General features: G+C 41.4%; 1 protein-coding gene across 4 annotated transcripts in view; it reads right to left on the bottom strand.

Moving 5' to 3' along the window:
• kalrna (kalirin RhoGEF kinase a) overlaps positions 1-22,493 on the bottom strand; it is a 744,968-nt gene that overhangs the window by 167,438 nt on the left and 555,037 nt on the right. For all 4 annotated transcript variants that reach the window (XM_060827256.1, XM_060827251.1, XM_060827252.1 and 1 more), the window contains one exon: positions 22,124-22,370. In XM_060827256.1, coding sequence (XP_060683239.1) covers positions 22,124-22,370 — 247 coding nt within the window. The remainder of the gene's footprint in view (positions 1-22,123; positions 22,371-22,493) is intronic.

Below are 22,493 nucleotides of genomic sequence, written 5' to 3'. Positions count from 1 at the left end.
CATGACTCCCTCGTTAGGTCCACAGTCCAACCAGCCCATACCCCACTTCCGGCACCTTGCCCTGCCATCGCAGGGAGTACAAAACCTGGGCCCATACCACTCCCCTCACCTCCATCCAAAGCCTTGAAGGATCTTTCCACATCCGACAGAAATTTACCTAAACCTCCACCAATGTCGTCTATTGTATCCGTTGCACCCAATGTGGTCTCCTCTACATCGGGGAGACAGGATGCCTATTTGCAGATCATTTCAGAGAACATCTCTGGGACACACACACCAACCAACCCCACAGCCCCATGGCTGAACACTTCAACTCCCCCTCCTACTCCACCAAGGACATGTAGGTCCTGGGCCTCCTCCATCACCAAACCCTCACCACTCGATGCCTGGAGGAAGAACACCTCATATCCCACCTTGGGGCCTTGCAACCACATGGGATCAATGTGGATTTCAAACAGTCCTCATTTCCCCGACCCCAGATTATCCCAATCCCAAGCCTCCAACTCAGCACTGCCCTCCTGACCTGTCCGTCACTTTTCCCATCTACCCGCTCCACAATTCCCCCAGACCCATCACCTTCTCCCTCACCTTCATCTACCTGTCGCATTCGCAGCAACCTTCCCCTCAACCCCACCTCCCTCCCATTTATCTCTCAGTCCCCTGGCCCACAATCCTCATCCCTGATGAAGAGTTTATGCCCAAAATGTTGATTCTCCTGCTCCACGGATGCTGCCTGACCTGCTGTGCTTTTGCAGGACCACACTCTCGAATTTGATCTCCAGCATCTGCAGCCCTCTCCAAGGAAAACAATCCCAGTCTGTCCAATCTCTCCATCACTGAAACTCTCCAGCCCAGGCCACATCCTGGTAAATCTCCTTTGCACCCTCTCCAAGTGCACTCACCTCCCTTCAATAATGTGGATTTCAAACTGCTCACAATTCTCTAGCTATGGCCTAACCAATGTTTTATACCGTTTCAGAATGATTTCCCTCCTGTTAAACTCTATGTCTCGGCCTTGTTGGGATTTGATTTGATTTGTTATTGTCACATGTACTGAGATACAGTGAAAAGTACCTTTTAAAAATGTAATTGTGGGATGTGGTAACACTATCTGGCCAGCATTTAGTGGTCATCGCTAGCTGCCCTTGAGAAGGTGGTGGTGAGCTGCCTTGTTGAACCTGCTCCTCAAATGCTGCCTGACCTGCTGTGCTCTTCCAGCACCACACTCTTGACGACAATAATATTATTACACCATCACCTCCATGGTATGGTAACTCAGTGGTTAGCACTGCTGTCTCATAGCTCCAGGGACCCGGGTTCAATTCCACCCTCAGGGGACTGTCTGTGTGGAGTTTGCACATTTTCCCCGTGTCTGCACGGGTTTCCTCTAGGCACTCCAGTTGCCTCCCACAGAGCAAAGATGTGCAGGTTAGGTGGATTGACCATGCTAAACTGCCCATGGCGCTCAGTGATGTGCAGGCTGGGTGAATTACCCATGGGAAATGCTGGGTTACAGGGATGGGGGGGAGGAGGGGGTTGGACTGGTTAGGATGCTCTTCAGAGGGACGGTGTGGACTCAATGGGCTGAATGGACCTATAGGGATTCTCCAATTCTCAGGAACATTGCGCCATATAGCTATCTTATTTCAAGGTATTCACAGGATGAACACTACTTAAACTAAAAGTTTATTGCACTCAGCCAAGGGAGCTTCCCCAGTTTGAAAAAAACCTAGAACTGTCTAACAAACTTTTGAGGCCCCATTATTTAACATGCTGGGTCACAAAAAATGTATCACAATCAAAAGGTCATTAGTGCACCAAAATTCGTTCACTTGACAGCCAGACTTTAAAAACTGTTCTTTTTTTAAATGAATCCACTGTGGATATGAAATAATTACAAGTTAATAATTAAGTTCAGACACACAAAAGAAAAGGCATTCTTCCACCAGGCGTCTGGTGGTGAGGGAGTGGCAGTGAAGGAGACCCAGGACCTCCATGTCCTCGGCAGAGTGGGAGGGGGAGTTGAAATGTTGGGCCACGGGGCGGTGTGGTTGATTGGTGCGGGTGTCTCAGAGATATTCCCTAAAGCGCTCTGTTAGGAGGCGCCCAGTCTCCCCAGTGTAGAGGAGACCGCATCGGGAGCAACGGATACAATAAATGATATTAGTGGATGTGCAGGTAAAACTTTGATGGATGTGGAAGTCTCCTTGAGGGCCTTGGATAGAGGTGAGGGAGGAGGTGTGGGCACATGTTTTACAGTTCCTGTGGTGGCAGGGGAAAGTGCCAGGATGGGAGGGTGGGTTGTAGGGGGGCGTGGACCTGACCAGGTAGTCATGGAGGGAACGGTCTTTGCGGAAGGTGGAAAGGGGTGGGGAGGGAAATATATCCCTGGTGGTGGGGTCTTTTTGGAGGTGGCGGAAATGTCGGCGGATGATTTGGTTTATGCGAAGGTTTGTGGGGTGGAAGGTGAGCACCAGGGGCGTTCTGTCCTTGTTATGGTTGGAGGGGTGGGGTCTGAGGGCAGAGGTGTGGGATGTGGACAAGATAGATGCATTGGAGGGCATCTTTAACCACGTGGGAAGGGAAATTGCGGTCTCTAAAGAAGGAGGCCATCTGGTGTGTTCTATGGTGGAACTGGTCCTCCTGGGAGTAAATACAGCGGACGCAGAGGAATTGGGAATATGGGATGGCATTTTTGCAAGAGGTAGGGTGGGAAGAGGTGTAATCCAGGTAGCTGTGGGAGTTGATGGGTTTGTAAAAAATGTCAGTGTCAAGTCGGTCGTCATTAATGCAGATGGAGAGGTCCAGCAAGGGGAAGGAGGTGTCAGAGATGGTCCAGGTAAAATTAAGGAGAAAGTCACGATTGCAGATGCTGGAGATCAGAGCTGAAAATGTGTTGCTGGAAAAGCGCAGCAGGTCAGGCAGCATCCAAGGAGCAGGAGAGCCGACGTTTCGGGCATGAGCCCTTCTTCAGGAGTCTTTTCAGGGTCCTGAAGAAGGGCTCATGCCCGAAACGTCGACTCTCCTGCTCCTTGGATGCTGCCTGGCCTGCTGCGCTTTTTCAGCAACACATTTTCAGGTAAATTTAAGGTCAGGGTGGAATGTGTTGGTGAAGTTGATGAATTGCTCAACCTCCTCGCGGGAGCATGAGGTGGCGCCAATGCAGTCATCAATGTAGCGGAGGAAGAGGTGGGGAATGGTGCCGGTGTAATTATGGAAGATCAACTGTTCTACGTAGCCAACAAAGAGACAGGCATAGCTGGGGCCCATACATGTGCCCATGGCTACCCCTTTAGTCTGGAGGAACCACCGCAGGAACTGTAAAACCTGTCCGCCTCCTAGCAGAGCGCTTTAGGGAACATCTCCAAGACACCCGCACCAATCAACCACACCGCTCCGTGGCCCAACATTTTAACTCCCCCTCCCACTCTGCTGAGGACATGGAGGTCCTGGGCCTCCTTCACCGCCACTCCCTAACCACCAGACGCCTGGAGGAAGAACGCCTCATCTTCCGCCTCGGAACACTTCAACCCCAGGGCATCAATGTGGACTTCAACAGTTTCCTCATTTCCCCTTCCCCCACCCTACCCTAGTTCCAAACTTCCAGCTCAGCATTGTCCCCATGACTTGTCTGGACTTGACCTACCTGCCTATATTCTTTTCCACCTATCCACTCCACCCTCTCCTCCCTGACCTATCACCTTCTTCCCCTCCCCCACTCACCCATTGTACTCTATGCTACTTTCTCCCATCCCCACCCTCCTCTAGCTTATCTCTCCACGATTCAGGCTCACTGCCTTTATTCCTGATGAAGGGCTTTTGCCCGAAACGTTGATTCTGCTGCACCTTGGATGCTGCCTAAACTGCTGTGCTCTTCCAGCACCACTAACACAAAATAAAATACTAATTACTAACTCAATCCCAGAAATCCAAGCATGTAGCAATTAACACTAAGAGATCGAAGGCATCATGTCAGCATTCATCAACAGCCTTCAAGAAGACATCTGAATGTTTTCCTCTAAGATATCAATAAAACATTTCAGGAAAATATAACACTGAAAAAGAATCACTTTCTTGAAAAATAATTTCGGCTATGGAGTCATTTGTTATGTTTCCAATTTTCCTCCTCAATATGCTAATTCTTTGGTGATTTCAGAAATAATTGCTCTGAAAATAGATTTAATTCTGTTTGAAAGTCATCCTCTCGCAATATTGAAAGGTAAATAATAATTTTCTGATATAACAGTCACTTCTGGACCCATGTTTAGTATGTCTTACCTTTCTTAATTTCATCCCATTCTGCTAATCAATGAACCTCATGCCTTGGCCAAACATTCGAAACATTCTTCCATGAATTTCTGCTTCCTCCAACAGGATACACAACCAAAAACCTTCCTTTCTCTCTCTTCTCAGTATCTTATAGGGACTCTCCCTTCTGCTACACCTCTGGTCCACTCTTCCGTCTTTCATAACATTTCTTCACCTCCCATGGCACCACCATCCCAAACAATCATAGAAGTTTTACCATTTGCCCTTTTGCCTCCTCTCTCTTCATGTCCAAGAACAGAGAACGGTATCCACAATATCCAGACTAAAATGGTCAGTATTTATAAAGGGCAATACAAGTAATTATATTAGGAATCAATTATTATGTGGAGTGTCTGATACATTGCAAATCACTGTCAGAATTCATGCAGCTCGACCTGCAAACATGAAAATTGAGATCTCGCGTCTGCTCCTGTACATGTTATTTTTGGGCAGTTTAGGACTTTTTCTTCTGAAAAATTTACCCAAGCATGTTATTTCCTTTACAATACTAGCAGAAGTTTTGTCTGAGAAACATATTCACTTGTTTCAATATTTCCTTGGCATTAAAATGGGCGTTTGTTTTAAATGGGGCCTATAACTTGGGACAGATATGGTTTTTGCTTGGATTCATTTCCACACAGGATGCACTGTCCTTTCTCATGTTAATTGTGGATTTTGAACAACGTATGTGATATAAATGCCACAATCATCTTAGAATGTATTTAAATAACTTGAAACAATGAAAGGATTCCAAAATCCTGCTTTTATCCTGTTTACACTGAAACAAAAGAGGCGCATTTGTCGACAGCTTCGGCTAACCGTAATGTGTTACTGCTTGCATTATGCAGCCTAAGGAAGCTATAAATGCCTTTAATTTTATTTTTGGCTTCGCACCAGGACAGAGTTGATTCTGCTTTGACAGCCAAGGAAGATGATCCAACTCCAAACAAGTTCAGAGGTTCTGAGATCTAGTTGTTGAATCCCCTATTCCAGTAGAGAATGAGGAGCAGCAATGGAAGATAGAATAAAGGAAGGTGAGACAGCAATTGTGATGATGCATCTTACAAGATAGGATGCAGAAAACAAATTATAGATCACGTGGGTAGCATGAAAAAGGTAATCTAAAACTTGTGAAAGTTGGAAATGATGGATCACGATCGAATTGAAGTTCCATTTTCAGCTATGCAGGATGAGTTTGGAGCTGCTCTGTCATTTATATATTTTACTGATTTTTTTGAGGGTTTTCATGAGGGGTTGTGTGAGAAAAAAGTGTTTCAGCAAAGTGCTTGCATGAGTGCATAGAGCCAAGATTAACTGTCTTTACAGTTCTGTTTCTGGGAGCAAGCATGACAATAGTACTAACATTTCTTTTTGTGTAATCACCCTATTCCAAGCAGGCTGAGGGGCTATGTTTAATACCAACAAGGTTCTGTCAGGGTATATATTTCTCAGGTCACAGACACCAACATTAAGAATGTAAAGGAATTCACCAGATTGTCATGACAATTAAGCAACAGGGTGAGCCAGCCATAAAGTTTATCTCATTGCTTGGAACTTCAAATCAAAAGGTCTGATAGATGGCACTAGAACAACATTGCAAACTTCTTCAGTAAACTTCATACACTTACTGAATTGAAGAGGTTAACACCTGTTCATTGACATTCCTCATATATAGTCTCTACAATGTTAAACTTGCTGAAGGTTACCATGACACATTTGTACTCATTAGCTGAAACACAGTCACAGAGTTATAGAGATGTACAGCATGGAAATGTATCCTTCAGTGCACCTTGTCCATGCCGACCAGATATCCTAAATTAATCAGTCCCATTTGCCAGAACTTGTCCCATATTCCTCTACACCCTTTCTATTCATTTTTCCACCAGAAGCCCTTTAAATGTTGCAATTATACCAGCCTCCACCACTTCCTCTGGCAGCTCATTCTTTACATGTATCACCCTCTGTGTGAAAAGGTTGCCCCTTAGGTCCCTTTTAAATCTTTCCCCTTTCACTTAAACCTATGCCCTATAGTTTTGGACTCCCTTGCCCCAGGGGAAAGACTTTAGTTATTCACCATATCCATGCTCTGCATGATTTCATAAACCTCTATAAGGTCACCCCTCAGCCTCCGGCGCTCCAGGGAAGACAGCCCCGGCCTATAGCTCAAATCCTCCAAACCTGGCAACACCCTTGTAAATCTCTTTTGAACCCTTTTAAGTTTCACAACATCTTTCCTATAGCAGAAAGACCAGAATGGCACGCAGTATTCCAAAAGTGGCCTAATCAATGTCCTGTATAGCCGCAGCATGACCTCCCAACTCCTATACTCAACAGACTGACCAATAAAGGCAAGCATAGCAAAGAATTACTTCACTATCCTGTATCACTATATCTTATCTAATGGAAGAACCTGAATTAACTAGATATCTGGCAAGAAGTGTGAACAAGTGCTGCAATGAGACAAATGGTTCTTGTAAACCTATAAGTAAAACATTCAGAGTGATTTTAGAGGTGCAAGTTCAATACCTTGACCTGTCTTGAGGGCTACCTAATGAGAATTATATTAATAAATCTGTAGTCCTTCAAGTTTCTGCCATTTACAGCCTTTGCAACTTTGCAGTCAAAATAGTGTTTAGCCAGGGAGAACCTTTGGGAGCTAACTCCCTTTATTTCAGAGGTAAAGTCTGAGGACTAGAGCTTACGGGCAGGTAGAATTAGAGGATTCCGCAAAAATTGTTTAGGTGCAACATGACTCAAATAATGAAGAAACACCTCTGCTTAAGTGTGTCTCTGCATTACCATTTCACCGCTCCCTGCTGCAGGTTGAGATCTATTAATCCAATGCAAAACAACAACGTGAAAATTCACATTCTATCAGGCCTTTCTGAACCTACTAGACTTTGAGTTGCCAACATGAAGGATGTAGAACTGAACACAAAATAAGTGCACTTTCTCTTTAATCATCAGCAAATTAATAATTGCTAATCATCGCATTTCTTCTTCACACCAGGTGGTATTTGAACAGGTGTTTCTTTCTCCTGTTCAAATGGTTCTCCTGCCGGCAACCTAAGGGCAAATATTGCAGGAAATGATTGACTCCTCTTAAAATTACAACATAGATAATTAAATAAAGCATTAGTTTCTAGGGCATGCAGTGCCTACAGAAATGGCTAGCTTTCCAACACTGTGGGAAGTAACTGTTTAATTATAGACAAAAAAAAACCTAAAGGCTAGAATATGGTACTTCAATTGTTGGAACCCAAAGCAGATTTGTATTTAGTGGGACAGAAGTACCAAAAGTATCATGACTGCAGTAGTTCAGGAAGGCATCTTACCACCATCTTCTCAAGGGCAACTAGGGATGGGCAATAAAGTTGACATAGCTAGCAATGGCCATGTCCCACAACTGACTGAAAAAGAGAATAAATCCTTCATCTAGCAGTCTGATTACATTTAATATCTGGATTGGAAGTGAAATGAATTTATCTAAGAATCCACATGCAAACAAATACAGTCAGGGTGAAATATTTCAACATAATCCCTTTATATCTCCGAAACGCATTCTTTCTATCAAAAAATACCAAAACATATGAGAATGCTGAAAATCAAAAAAAATGACAAACATTGCTGGAAAAGCTCAACAGGTCTGGCAGTATCTGTGGAGAGAAATTAGTGTTAACGTTTCAGGTCCAGTGATCCTTCCTTAGAACTGCACCAAAGGTCCTCCTCCAGGCCGAGTGTGTATGGGCCCTTTCAAGTTACTGCACTTTTGAGGTTGTGCAAAAACAATATTATAACGACAGCTTATTTAAATGAATAAACAATGCACAGCGAAAAAAGGGAACATTGTTTCAAACTATTCACTGCAATGCTCTTAACCAAGGAGGCCGCCTAAAGAATTGAATGTTGATATTCAAAGAGTGATCATGGTATGGTTAATGGTTTTGGCACTGCGGAGAGAGGCCAGAGTGCTGGATTTGTTATTGGATGGTTAAGGGAATTGTATGGCAGAGACGTTCAAGTGTGCATTCACCAACTTTAGGAACCTAGAAACAGGAGTAAGTCTCTTAAGTCTGTTTTGCCATTCAACAAGATCATGGCTGATCTGTGACACAATCCACTTGCCTCATTTCCTTTGATGCGTTCAGTTAACCAAAACCTACTAACATCAGACTTTAAATTAATAATTGATCTTGCATCAGTTGTTGCGAGCAAGAGAGAGTTCTAAACTTCTCCCACATAGTATGTTTCTTAATTTCACTCCTGACAGGTCTGGTTCCAACCTTACACGGTCTAATTTTAGAATGGCAACCAGCAGAAATAGCTTTTTCTATCTAACTTGCCTATTATATTTAAATTCCAAGAACCGTCAAACAAAACACCACTTAAAATGCTAAATTTTAGGAATGCAACTTTGGTTTGTGCATCTCTTGTAGTAATCTATCCTTTGGCATCTAGTTATTGCTGTACTCCCTCCAAGACCAAATAACCTTCTTAACATGTCATATTCATAATTGCTCAAAATACTCAACATGCAATCGAATCTGAGCTTTACATAGCTGAAGTATGACATCTACCCCTTGTATTTTAGCCCTCTAGATATAACGATGAGAATTCACAGTTCAGCCTACTTAACCTATCAATATTGCTTTGTAGTTTTATGTTTTCATCTACAATGCTTGCATAAGACCATAAGACATAGGAGTGGAAGTAAGGCCATTCGGCCCATCGAGTCCACTCCGCCATTCAATCACGGCTGATGGGCATTTCAACTCCACTTACCCGCATTCTCCCCGTAGCCCTTAATTCCTCGAGACATCAAGAATCTATCGATCTCTGCCTTGGAGACATTTAGCGTCCCGGCCTCCACTGCACTCTGCGGCAATGAATTCCACAGGCCCACCACTCTCTGGCTGAAGAAATGTCTCCGCATTTCTGTTCTGAATTGACACCCTCTAATTTTAAGGCTGTGTCCACGGGTCCTAGTATCCTCGCCTAACGGAAAAGATTTCCTAGCGTCCACCCTTTCCAAGCCATGTATTATCTTGTAAGTTTCTATTAAGTCTCCCCTTAATCTTCTAAACTCCAATGAATACAATCCCAGGATCCTCAGCCGTTCCTCGTATGTTAGACCTACCATTCCAGGGATCATCCGTGTGAATCTCCGCTGGACACGTTCCAGTGCCAGTATGTCCTTCCTGAGGTGTGGGGACCAAAACTGGACACAGTACTCCAAATGGGGCCTAACCAGAGCTTTATAAAGTCTCAGTAGCACAACGGTGCTTTTATATTCCAACCCTCTTGAGATAAGTGACAATATTGCATTTGCTTTCTTAATCACGGACTCAATCTGCATGTTTACCTTTAGAGAATCCTCGACTAGCACTCCCAGATCCCTTTGTACTTTGGCTTTACAAATTTTCTCACCGTTTAGAAAGTAGTCTATGCTTTTATTCTTTTTGCCAAAGTGCAAGACCTCGCATTTGCTCACATTGAATTCCATCAGCCATTTCCTGGACCACTCTCCCAACCTGTCTAGATCCTTCTGTAGCCTCCCCACTTCCTCAGTACTACCTGCCTGTCCACCTAACTTCGCATCATCTGCCAACTTCACTAGAATGCCCCCAGTCCCTTCATCCAGATCATTAATATATAATGCGAACAGCTCTGGCCCCAACACTGAACCCTGCGGGACACCGCTTGTTGTCACCGGCTGCCATTCCGAAAAAGAACCTTTTATCCCAACTCTCTGCCTTCTGTCAGACAGCCAATCCTCAATCCATCCCAGTAGCTCACTTCGAACACCATGGGCCCTCACCTTGCTCAGCAGCCTCTCGTGTGGCACCTTATCAAAGGCCTTTTGGAAGTCTAGATAGACCACATCCACTGGGTTTCCCTGGTCTAACCTACTTGTCGCCTCTTCAAAGAATTCCAACAGGTTTGTCAGGCATGACCTCCCCTTACTAAATCCATGTTGACTTGTTCTAATCAGACTCTGCTCTTCTAAGAATTTAGAAACCTCATCCTTAATGATGGATTTTAGAATTTTACCAACAACCGAGGTTAAGCTAATTGGCCTATAATTTTCCATCTTTTGTCTTGATCCTTTCTTGAACAAGGGGGTTACAACAGCAATCTTCCAATCATCTGGAACTTTCCCTGACTCCAGTGACTCTTGAAAGATCTCAACCAATGCCTCCGCTATTTCCTCAGCCACCTCTCTCAGAACTCTAGGATGTATCCCATCGGGGCCAGGAAATTTATCAATTTTAAGACCTTTTAACTTTTCTAGCACTATCTCTTTTGTAATGGCAACCATACTCAACTCAGCCCCCTGACTCCCTTTAATTGTTGGGATATTACTCATGTCTTCCACTGTGAAAACTGACGCCAAGTACTTGTTAAGTTCTCCTGCTATTTCCTTATCTCCCATCACTAGGCTTCCAGCATCAGTTTGAAGTGGCCCAATGTCTACCTTTGCCTGTCGTTTGTTTCTTAGGTATTGAAAGAAACTTTTACTATCATTTCTAATATTACTGGCTAGCCTACCTTCATATTTGATCCTCTCCTTTCTTATTACTCTCTTTGTTATCCTCTGTTTGTTTTTGTAGCCTTCCCAATCTTCTGATTTCCCACTGCTCTTGGCCACTTTTTAGGATCTCTCTTTTTCTTTAATACATTTCCTGACTTCCTTTGTCAGCCATGGCTGTCCAATCCCTCCCCGGATAATCTTTCTTTTCTTGGGGATGAACCTCTGTATAGTGTCCTCAATTATCCCCACAAACTCCTGCCATTTTTGCTCTACTGTCTTCCCCACTTGGCTCTGCTTCCAGTCTATTTTTGTCAGTTCCTCTCTCATGCCCTTGTAATTACCTTTATTTAACTGTAACACCATTACATCCGATTTTGCCTTCTCTCTTTCAAACTCCAGACTGAACTCTACCATATTATGATGGCTGCTTCCTAAGGGTTCCCTTACTTTAAGATCTTTTATAAAGTCTGGTTCATTGCAAAGCACTAGGTCCAGAATAGCCTGCTCCCTTATGGGCTCCATGACAAGCTGTTCCAAAAAGCCATCTTGTAAGCATTCCATGAATTCCCTTTCTTTGGATCCACCGGCAACATTATTTACCCAGTCCACCTGCATGTTGAAGTCTCCCATGATCACTGTGATCTTGCCTTTCTGACATGCCTTCTCTATTTCCCGGTACATGTTACGTCCCTGGTCCTGACCACTGTTGGGAGGTCTGTACACAACTCCCATTATGGTTTTTTTGCCTTTGTGGTTCCTCAATTTCACCCACACAGACTCCACATCATCTGACATTATGTCATTCAGTGCCATAGATTTAATTTTGTTCTTAACTAACAAGGCAACCCCACCCCCTCTGCCGACCTCCCTGTCTTTTCGATAAGTTGAAAATTCTTGGAGGTTTAACTGCCAGTCCTGACCCCCCTGTAACCAAGTCTCTGTGATGTCTACCACATCATAATCATTCACTATGATCTGTGCCATTAGTTCATCTGCTTTGTTATGAATGCTACGAGCATTCAGGTAAAGTGCCTTAATGCTAACTTTATCATTAGAGATATTGGAAGTCATAAGATGTCCGAAGTTATCCTTCCTTTTTGATGCATTCCCAGTCTGTCTTGAGTTTAAATCCGCCTGCACATATGCTACCCTGTTGCTTATCTTTCCATTTAACGCCATACTCCCTGTCACTTTCACTTTCCCTTCCCTCCGACTCAGAAGTTTAAAGTCCTACTGACCACCCTATTTATCCTCTTCGCTAGAAAATTGGTACCTGATCGGTTCAGGTAGAGACCGTCCCAACGGTATAGATCCCCCCTGTTCCAAAACTGATGCTAATGCCCCATGAAGTGGAATCCCTCTTTCCCACACCAATTCCATAGCCACGTGTTTACTTGCCTAATTTTCTTATCCCTATGCCAATTGGCACATGGCTCGGGCAGTAATCCGGAGATTATGACCCTTGAGGACCTGTGCTTCAATTTCCTGCCTAGTGCTTCATAATCCCCAAACAGGTCCTCCACCCTAGTCTTGCCTATGTTGTTAGTACCAACGTGGACCCCAACAACTGGATCCTCCCCCTCCCGCTCCAATATCCTTTCAAGCCGGTCAGAGATGTCCCGCACCCTGGCACCGGGCAGGCAACACACCATGCGAGACTCCCGATCCGGCTTGCAAAAGATACTATCTGTCCCCCTAATTATAGAATCCTCTATAACCACTACTTGTCTATTTGCTCCCCCCTCTTGAATGGCCTTCTGCACCATGGTGCCATGGTCAGCTGGCTCATCCTATCCAGAGCCCTTTTCCTCATCCGAACAGGGAGCAAGAATCTCATACCTGTTGGACAAGGTCAAGGGCTGAGGCTCCTGCATTCCTGAACTCAGGTTCCCTCGACCTGCCTCACTTACAGTCACACTCTGATGTGCCTGATCACTAGCTGAATGTGAATTACTTAATCTCCTAGGTGTGACTGCCTCCTGAAACAAAGCGTCCAGGTAACTCTCCCCCTCCCGGATGTGCCGCAGTGTTTGAAGCTCAGATTCCAGATCATCAACTCTGATCCGGAGTTCTTCCAGCAACCAGCACTTGCTGCAGATGTGGTCACTGCCATTCACAATGGGATCAGCCAGCTCCCATATCATACAGCTACAGCACATCACCTGCTCAGCCATCTCTGCTTAGTTAATTAATTACTTAGTTACTTTGTACAGGTTTGCATTAGAATACTTTACTTGCAGAGCCACATACACATGCAAAGTTGGATATTTGACTTTCAATTTTACCATCAAATCTTTATTAATTCAGTGAAAGGTTGAGGTTCTATAAAGTATCTTCTGGAAGTCCATTTAAATAACATCCATTATCATGATAGCATCAAGAAACAGACTCCTGATTTTTGCATTCCATCATCTGATTTTAATACCTGCAACTTTCAAGAATTGAAATGGCTTTAAAAAGGACTTAAATTTGGCACAGTAATTGGGTAACTAACCAAGAGATTTTAAAAAAAAACAGGTTAGCTGGACTGCAAGACTTGTAAAATGAAACAGGAATAAATAAACTAATAGGTATGAAGAAACCCTCATCTCTTATTTTGATTTGCACCTGTATGATAAGTTAAAGATAAAAGATGTCAGTTACAATTACCCAAGCCTGACACAATGAATTCAAACATTAAAATGCCCAAACTGGTTTGTACTTCAGGAGGTAGAGCAGTGGAGATGGATTTATGATTGCACAACTGCAGAAAGTTCTCTCTCTCTCTGCCTCTCAAAGAACAAAGCACCCAGTGACAACATTAACTTGAGAGAAACATCTGAAAACAAGGAACTTAAAATGAAATATTCACTACTGCTGAGAATACTAGACATTAATTAACTAACTATGGACTCAGACTAAAGTTTGGTTAGCTACATTCTATTTTATTAGAGGGTGGTATTTCATTGTGCTAAAAAGAACATCAATTTTTGATGCAGCCAACTAATGAGGCTAAGAGGAGGGAAACCAATTCACCCCTTCTCATCTGGTCAATGGAACCAGGTCATTCTGCAGCCTATGCAGTTGAAATAGTTAGTACCAAATTAGTTTTAAGTTTAAAGTTATGTCTACTGGTAACTAGTGCAGACTGGGAAATTCTGATCTGGTTATTAGCAAGCATAGTATGTAATTGCCCACTAAGACCTTCGGGGCAATATTTATTCCATAAGACTGTACTAGATTCAAACTTAAGTTTAATGCACTCATTCATATTAGCACTGGGCCCCTTTTTCTTATAAGTTACAGAAAGCAAGCAAAACTCAGATTTCTAATGTCTATGGGTAGTTATGAGCTGTGAAATGCTATAAATTTGACTTTATGTGCATTTATGCATTTAAGTGTCAAAAACACCATTTTTATAATCTAATGTATTTTAAATGTTGGCTTTACTAATCTTTCTTTTAAAAATGCGTTTGTGGTATTATGCAGATGAGAATCGGTTTGTCACTGAAACTTGCATTATTCTTTGTTGGAGTTTTAATGACACAATGTGTAAGAACAAAGAAGTTGAGTACAGAAGATAACAGGGACAGTGTGAAAATTACCAAATGCTTCTAATATTTCTTCAGACTAAATATATATTGTTCTAATCTATTTTCATAAACACAATTTTTAAAAATTTGAGTTTTCTGACATTCTCAATTAAAACAATGCACATTGATAGTTACAGCCATCTACCATGCTTGTTAGTTTGAATATATAAATTTCAATGAGTTAAATAGATTCTAAATCAATCTGAGCCCTGAAGAAACCATGGAAAAAAAATCTCTTCAAAACAAACGAGGTTGGACAAGGGGAAATCTGCTCTTATTTGATAAACATTCTATCATTCTATCTGGACTGTTAATCCAGAGACTCAAGTAATGTTCTGGGGACTATGTTTCAAATTCTGCCAGCGCAGATGATGGAAACTGAATTCAATAAAAGTCTAGAATTAAAGACTCTAATGATGACCACAAGTCCATTGTGAATTGTTGAGAAAACCCATCTGGTTCATGAAGGTCCTTGAGGGAAGAAGACTGCCATCTTTACCTGGTTTAGCCTATGTGTGACTCCAGACCCACAGTCTGACTCTTAACTCTTGACTCTTAATTGCCCTTTGGGCAATTGTGTATGGGCAATAACTGCTGGTCTAGCCAATAATGCCCTCATCCCATGATTGAATAAGCAAAAGAAATTCATCATACTCAACCGAAAATGAAAACGAAGTCTAGTCACAATAAAAACCTTTCCATTAATGTCAGTTCACAACTGTTGGGATTTAAATTGATTTGTTATGAGAAATGGATAGTTCAGTTAGAAATATGCAGAATCCAAGACAATCAAGATTTACAGACAAATAAAATTAGATTTTGGACAAATCTACAAAAAATTAACTACAAATCACAGTGGAAAAAAAGAGTCTCAGAAGGAATCAGGGTAAGATATGCTAAAAGTTAGAACAATGATCGTATTTTGCTTTTACTTCAAGCTTTTATTTCTTGTTGTTTGACCTTGCATTCACAGTAATCCTCCAGTGAACTAGAAAGAGAAGTGGTAACATTCAAGAAGGTATATCCAATCTGGGTTCAGAACAAAAACAGCAGAAGGTACTTTTTGTACTATACATATTCTGCAGCAAGGTTATGGTGACCTAAAACGAAAAACGTCCCCAATAATAGTCAGGACAAAAATAACAGATGGCCATTGCTACACAACTAGGAAAATCTAGGACATTATTTCTCTTGATAAAGTAGGACACCTGGATGACTTTGTAAATGATCACAGAAATTCATAAATCAAGTTATTCTAGGTACACACTTTGGTGTCAAATTAAGAAAACAGCAGGATCTTCACGTGGACAGAAGCAAGTCATATTTATCAAGATGATAAAATCACTAGCAATATCTAATTTTAACCCAGAGGAATAATGGATGAACTTCTCCAAATTAATATCTTATAAGCATTGTTTACCAAAGCACCTTCTATTTACTATTTTTGCTTGACCTGTCTATGCAATATTCTTCATTAAATCCTGATGAGTTTTTGTTGAAATTACTTCATACCATTGCTTTCCTTTTCTAAATAATTTATCATTAAACATGTTTTGTATTGCAAGGAGACATTAACAATATAACAAAGGCTGGCGTTTACCCTAATTGTGCTCATGAAGATCCAGTCCTTTCTGCTTAACTGTTGCAAAAGCATTTAGAAAACATCTTTAATGTAGTAAACATCTTTAACACATTTTACGGTTGAAAATTAAGAGAAAAGAATGTGAACTGACACTGAATACAGTAGCAGAAAGAGACAAATTATCAAAAATGAACAAGCCATTGCCAGAGAGAGGTTAAGAATAGAATTTTAAAAGTTTCTGATCAATGTTCCTGGTCGGTAGTTAAGATGCTAAAGCCTCTAGAGCAGAGGATCAGAGATTCATAACAGATCGGAATAGCAACAGGTAGATTACAGCTGAAACATTTGGCTGGAGAAGGTTACAGTGTTGGGTCAAGACTGTAGAGAAGATATCTATAAAGGAAACTAAGATTATTACTTTCAAGGGAGATCAGTGATGACAAGGAGAGAGTAGGGGAATTTCCATTTGAGTTTTAAACAAGTTCATGTTTATGTAGCAGTTAATTCAGAAGGTCAACATAAAGGAATGGAAAAGCAGTCCAGATATGCTGAAAAGTTTGAATTAAGGTTTCAGCAATGATGGAGTTTGAAGTAAGTTCAGAGGTAGGTTATGGAGATGGATGTTAGCATACTTCGCGATGAGTGGGATGTAGAATTTGACATTCAGCTCTAGATCACTTGGAATGCTAATTTGCTAAGATTTGGAGGTGTAGTGCTGGGTGGAGTAGGCAGGGGCTGTCCATGGAGGGCTGTGATGCAAATTTTGATCACTTGTGATTCTCTAATGAAGTACACAATCAATTTGGTACTAAGCTATGGGATATTTCAGGTTACACCATTTGACTGTTTTGAGTTCACCAACATCTGCCATGGCAATATCTAGAATTGAGTAAATTGTAGGAACTAAGAGTTGACAAGTCACCGTGTTCTGATGGATTTCGTCCTCGGGTCTGAACACAAGAAGCCAGTAAGGTTGCTGATGCATTGGTTTTAATTTTCCAAAACTCATAAGATTCAGGAAAGGTTCCTTTAGCTTGGAAAAAAATTAACTTCTTTATTCAAAAAAAGGAGAGATGCAGAAAGTAGGAAACTAAGGTCAGTTAGTTTCACATCTGTCATAGAGAAAATGTTAGAAGCTACCATTAATGATATTATAACTGGATACTTGGATAAATTCAAGCTAATCAGGCAGAGCCGATATGGTTTTGTCAAAGGGAAGTCACGTTTAACAAATTTATTGAAGTTCTTTGAAGAAGTGGTTAGCACTGCTGCCTCACAGCGCCTGAGACCCGGGTTCAATTCCCGACTCAGGCGACTGACTGTGTGGAGCTTGCACCTTCCTTCCATAACAGGCAATACCCTAGCAAATCTCCTCTGATCCCCTCCAAAGCTTCCATATCCTTCCTATAATGCGGCAACTAGAACTGTATGCAACACTCCAGGTGCTGTCTTACCAGTGTTTTGTACAGCTGAATCATGACCTCATGGCATTGAAATTCAATCCCCCTCCAAATAAATGCCAACAGACGATTTGCCTTCTTCACAACCATATCAACCTAGATGGCAACTTTCAGGGATTTCTGCACCTGGACACTGAGATCACTCTATTCATCTACACTGCCAATAATTTTACTATTAGCCCAGTACCCTGCATTCCTGTTACTTCTTCCGAAGTAAACTACTTCACACTTTTCCACATTAAACTCCAGTTGCCACTTCTCAGCCCAGCTCTGCCTTGGCGAAAGGTTGCAGAGCTCTGAGATTCAGAGAGATCTGAGTATCCTGATACATAAATAATAGAAGGTTAGTGTAGAGCTACAGCAAGTAAGCAGAAAGCTAATTAAATGATATGTTTTATCATAAGGGGAACTGAATGCAAGAGTAGGGAGGTTATGCTTCAATTGTACAGGGCATTGAAATTGAATCTGGAGTACAGTGTACAGCACTAGTCAACATATAATTGGAAGCAGTCCAGAAAACATTTAAATGATTAATATCTGCAATAAATAGACTTCTTTATAGGGAAAGGCTAGGCCTGCTAGACCTGTGTTCTCTGGAGCTTAGAAGAGTCAGAGATGACTTAATTGAAATATATAAGTCCTGAGGGGACTTCACTGGGTGGATGTAGTTAGGATGTTTTGTCTTATGGAGAATCCAGAACTAGGGGTCATAGTTTAAAAATAAGGAGTTACCCACTTAAAACAAAGATGAAACCTTATTTTCTCTGAGGATTGAGTGTCCTTTGAATTCCCTTCCTCAAAAGGCAGTGGGTATAGAACTTTTAAATATTATTAAGGCAGTGGTAGATAGATCATTGATTATGAAGGGCTTGAAGGATTATTGGAGATATGTAGGAATATAAAATTAAGAATAAAATCAGATAACTATGATCTTATTGAATGGCAGAGCAGGTTTGAAGGGCTGAGTAGCCTTCTCTTGTTCCCTGTTTATATATTCAAAACAATGAAGTACTAACCATACACAACCATTTGTATTTGCAAAACGCACAGCATCTAAGATATGATTCTGCAATCGGACAACATTTGTGAGATGATCCTGAATGTGAGAGTAATTATGCTGGCAACCAATTTAGGATTGTCAATCAGCCTCACAGTATGGCTCACTTACATGTATTGAAAGCTATATTTATTAATATACAAGGCCTGATTCTTTGCAGTCAAAGAGCACACATACATCCACTGCACACCTGTTTCAACGCAACAAAATATATGATAGCCATTCACTCGCTCAGTTATCAGAATGATGCCTTGATCAATCAGCGTCAATCCAATTGGTTTAAAAGTTTAAACAAAGCCTATTTGTTAACTGTCAATCAGCATCAATGGGTTCATTCTCCATGGCAACACCTCTATCAATTAGCATTCACTTGCAAAGCAATCAGTACTTTCCTCTCACATAGTGGAAATATTGATTTTCCCCTTGAATCTATTTTACTGTTCTAATGAATTAAAGATGAACAGCTTTGACACATGTATTTTTCAGCTATAATGGGGTATGATAAGCTTTTTTAATACAGTTACTTCTGAAAATATTTTGAATAGAAAAGAAATGTGATCATTTAATTGACCAGATTCTAGATTAGAGTGGTGCTGGAAAAGCACAGCAGTTCAGACAGCATCTGAGGAGCAGGAAAATCGACTTTTCGGGTAAAAGCCCTTCATCAATAGTTGGATGAGTCTTATGCCTGAGTATTTCATGAACATCTCAAAGATGTCCAAATATTATTAGGTGGCTTATAATTTCTGTCTATAGTGGATACTGGGTGAATGGGCATGGTTGTATAAAGAGGAGGCTTGATGGGGACATGGAAGGAACATAGTGGATGTAGAGGAGGCAGGGAAATGTCGAGAAATGAGGGTAAGAATTGAAGGGTGAGGACTAGGGTGACTAACAGTCCTCTATTTCCACCTCTGCCCTGTTTCAGGAAGTGGCAACCCCAGAATCCCAGTCACCATCTTACCCAATCCCCAAAGTAAAAATTGTGTGGCCAGGATCATGATATTGGGGTATAGCCAGATTTACAATTCCTTTCTCAAAGATGAAAACCCAGTCATTAACTTTCTCACTACTGCAGTAACTGTGATACAGTATCATTTAATCCTGGTCATTAGTGATACATTCAAAATAAAAACATGCACCATTGTAGAGATTTAAAGTGCTCAGCTGTGTTTTTCTGATTTTGCACCATGATTACAGACAACATATTAAGCACAACATTGGTTCAAATAGTTCACCAAATTCTAATTGGAAAACCTGCTCTTGTTACAAGCTGTCATTTAAAATTTTTGTATATGAAGGGAATAATTTTTGTCTATCTATTGCCCAGTTTATGCTGAAAATGAATTTGATAGTCAAATGATAAAGTATAAAGAAATCTCAGCAATTAACAATCAAATCTCTGCCAAACACAGCTTTTGTCAATGCTTCAAAATGATCAGCCTACATCCAGGATATGAATGAGGAAAGGTATAACACCATTGGTTTCGTTCATGACTTCAGCTAGAACCATTTTAGTGTGGGTGAGTGCTGGAAACTAGACTGAAGGTATTTAAATAGGAAGTTGATGATTAATATCACCACCTAATTTCCAAGTAGGAAAAAAAAGTACATTGGAATGAATGCAGAAGTCTGGAGTTAAAATGAGTGGCTGGCTGGCAAAACCGAATTAAGAAGCGTGGCGCTGGAAAATTACAGCTGGTCAGGCAGCATCCGAGGAGCAGGAGAGTCAACATTTTGAGCTTTTCATATTATCTATGTAATGACAGGGAGTTATGCTCACCAGCAGCTCAGCAATAGGATGGGCTGAAAAATACACCCTGTGGATCTAAGCCAGGAGGTCAATGTGGGGTAGGAAAGAGTGAGTATTGCAGCATTTTTATGAGGGCAAGATCATTTAAGCTTTTTTTTTAATACAAACAGACTTGCATGCTTTAGAGTAACCTTCAGTCATCTCTTTAAAGTCCCATAATAATGACATTTTGGGTTCCTAAAACCAGCACATAATGTGATTTTAAAAACTGAAAGAAGTCAATGAAGATAATTGAGAATGTTTCCTCATCCAATCCCTATCATCTCTGTTCTCAATAAGCTACACAGCATTTTCCATAACTTAAAGCTTCAACTTTAATACACTGGATTTTTACATCCCTCAATCGCTTGCTCACACATCACCCATCCCTCTCTGCAGCCCTGTTACTACAGTCTCTTCCAGTGAAATATTATTCCCAAATCTCACTTGTTTCTCTTATTCTAGTCTTATGTCTCAGCCCATTTGATTAGATTAGATTCCAGAGTGTGGAAACAGGCCCTTCAGCCCCACAAGTCCACGTCAACCCTCTGAAGAGTAACCCACCTTGACTCATTTCCCTATATTTACCCCTGACTAATGCACCTAACACTATGGGCAATTTAGAATGGCCAATTTACCTGACCTGCACATCTTTTGGAATGTGAGAGGAAACCTGAGCACCCGGAGGAAACCCATGCAGACATGGGGAGAATGTGTAAACTTCACACAGGGGAATCGAACCCAGGTCCTTAGCACTGTGAGGCAGCAGTGCTAACCACTGAGCCACCACGCTGCCCTCAGCTATGGTATTTGGGCAGTCGTTTGTTCTTTATTTTCTGGAAGTTCTCGTTACCTCATTACTTTGGCTGAGCTGTGAATTGCTTCTCAATCTCTTTTCCCCTTCTGCAGAGCAGTAGTGTTGAAACTGGTTTCATCATTGGTAGTGCGGTATTTACTGCTGTTAACTTGATTCCAGGTTAGGATGTAGGGGCCATGCACTGACCTGTATGATACCAGTACTAAGATTTCACTAAGTGTCCAAACATGCAGGCAAGACCCCATTGCCATCAATTGTCTAATTATGATCCATCAGGTTTACATGTGGTTACTTCCTATATCTTGACTTCAATTCTTGAATGATTCAACTAAAATGACAAATCAATGCAAAGAAAAAAAATACATGCATTTAACAAGTTTTCTTTTCAAGACCACCAGACAATCCAAAAAACTTTACAACTGAGCCAATGATGTACTTCTGAAATACAATCATTGTAGTGTCAGAAAGATGACAGCCAATGTGTGCATAGTGAGCTCTCACTGTCAACCATGTGATAATCACCACATAATCTGTTCTTGCAATTTTGACTGAGGGGTTAACTTTGGCTCTTTTTCAAAATAGTTACATGGCATTTTTTATGTCAACCTCAGAGAATAGACGAGGCCTCAGTTTAACATCTCCTCTGATAGGAAGCACCTTTAACAATGCTCCAGTAATGCGCAGAATTCAACCAGGATTTTTGTATTCAAGCACAGGACTGGAATTTAAACCAGCACCTTGTGACTCAGAGGGAAGGATGCTAACAACTAACTCAGGTCAGTTTCATTTCAAACTGCTTCTACTATCATTCAGTTAGTTAGAGCAAAATAGGTGAGACCCTTCTTGAACTCATTATTATTATTTTAAAGAAGGAAGGATGTTTTATTGCAGTAACATAAAACAAATCCTTCATACGATTTTAAACTGGATGATTATTAAGCAGTTCAAACGTGCCATTATTCCAGGTCCTAGGATAAGAAAGCATTTAAAAAGCTACATTTACCTTTTCCAGATGGGAAGAAACATTCCATTTCCACGCTGCTGCGGGAGTGAGAAATGCAGAGTGTGCTGCTTGGAACCAAACCTTCCAGTGGAGGGCTTCTATCGGTTGTACGTACTAAGCACCAGCCAGGCCTTTCACTGGGTCTCTCCAAGAGCTCAACAGTCTGTCCTATTTGGATACTGAGTTCACTGCCGTTGCTTGCTAAGAAGTCTTGCAGCACCACTGTCAATTCACAACCTCCAGAAAGCTAGGGGGGAAGATATTGAAAAAACACTGTTTTAAGACATTGTTAGCATTTGAAAGAGGTTAATATAATTCAGTGATAAATCCTTGGCAAAAAGGAAGAACTCTTTTAAAAGTATAAGTTTTC

The sequence above is a fragment of the Hemiscyllium ocellatum genome, chromosome 7 (assembly GCF_020745735.1).
Source record: "Hemiscyllium ocellatum isolate sHemOce1 chromosome 7, sHemOce1.pat.X.cur, whole genome shotgun sequence".
Taxonomy (NCBI): domain Eukaryota; kingdom Metazoa; phylum Chordata; class Chondrichthyes; order Orectolobiformes; family Hemiscylliidae; genus Hemiscyllium; species Hemiscyllium ocellatum.
Note: the sequence above shows the minus strand (reverse complement) of the source record. Positions and strands in the feature narration are given on the sequence as shown.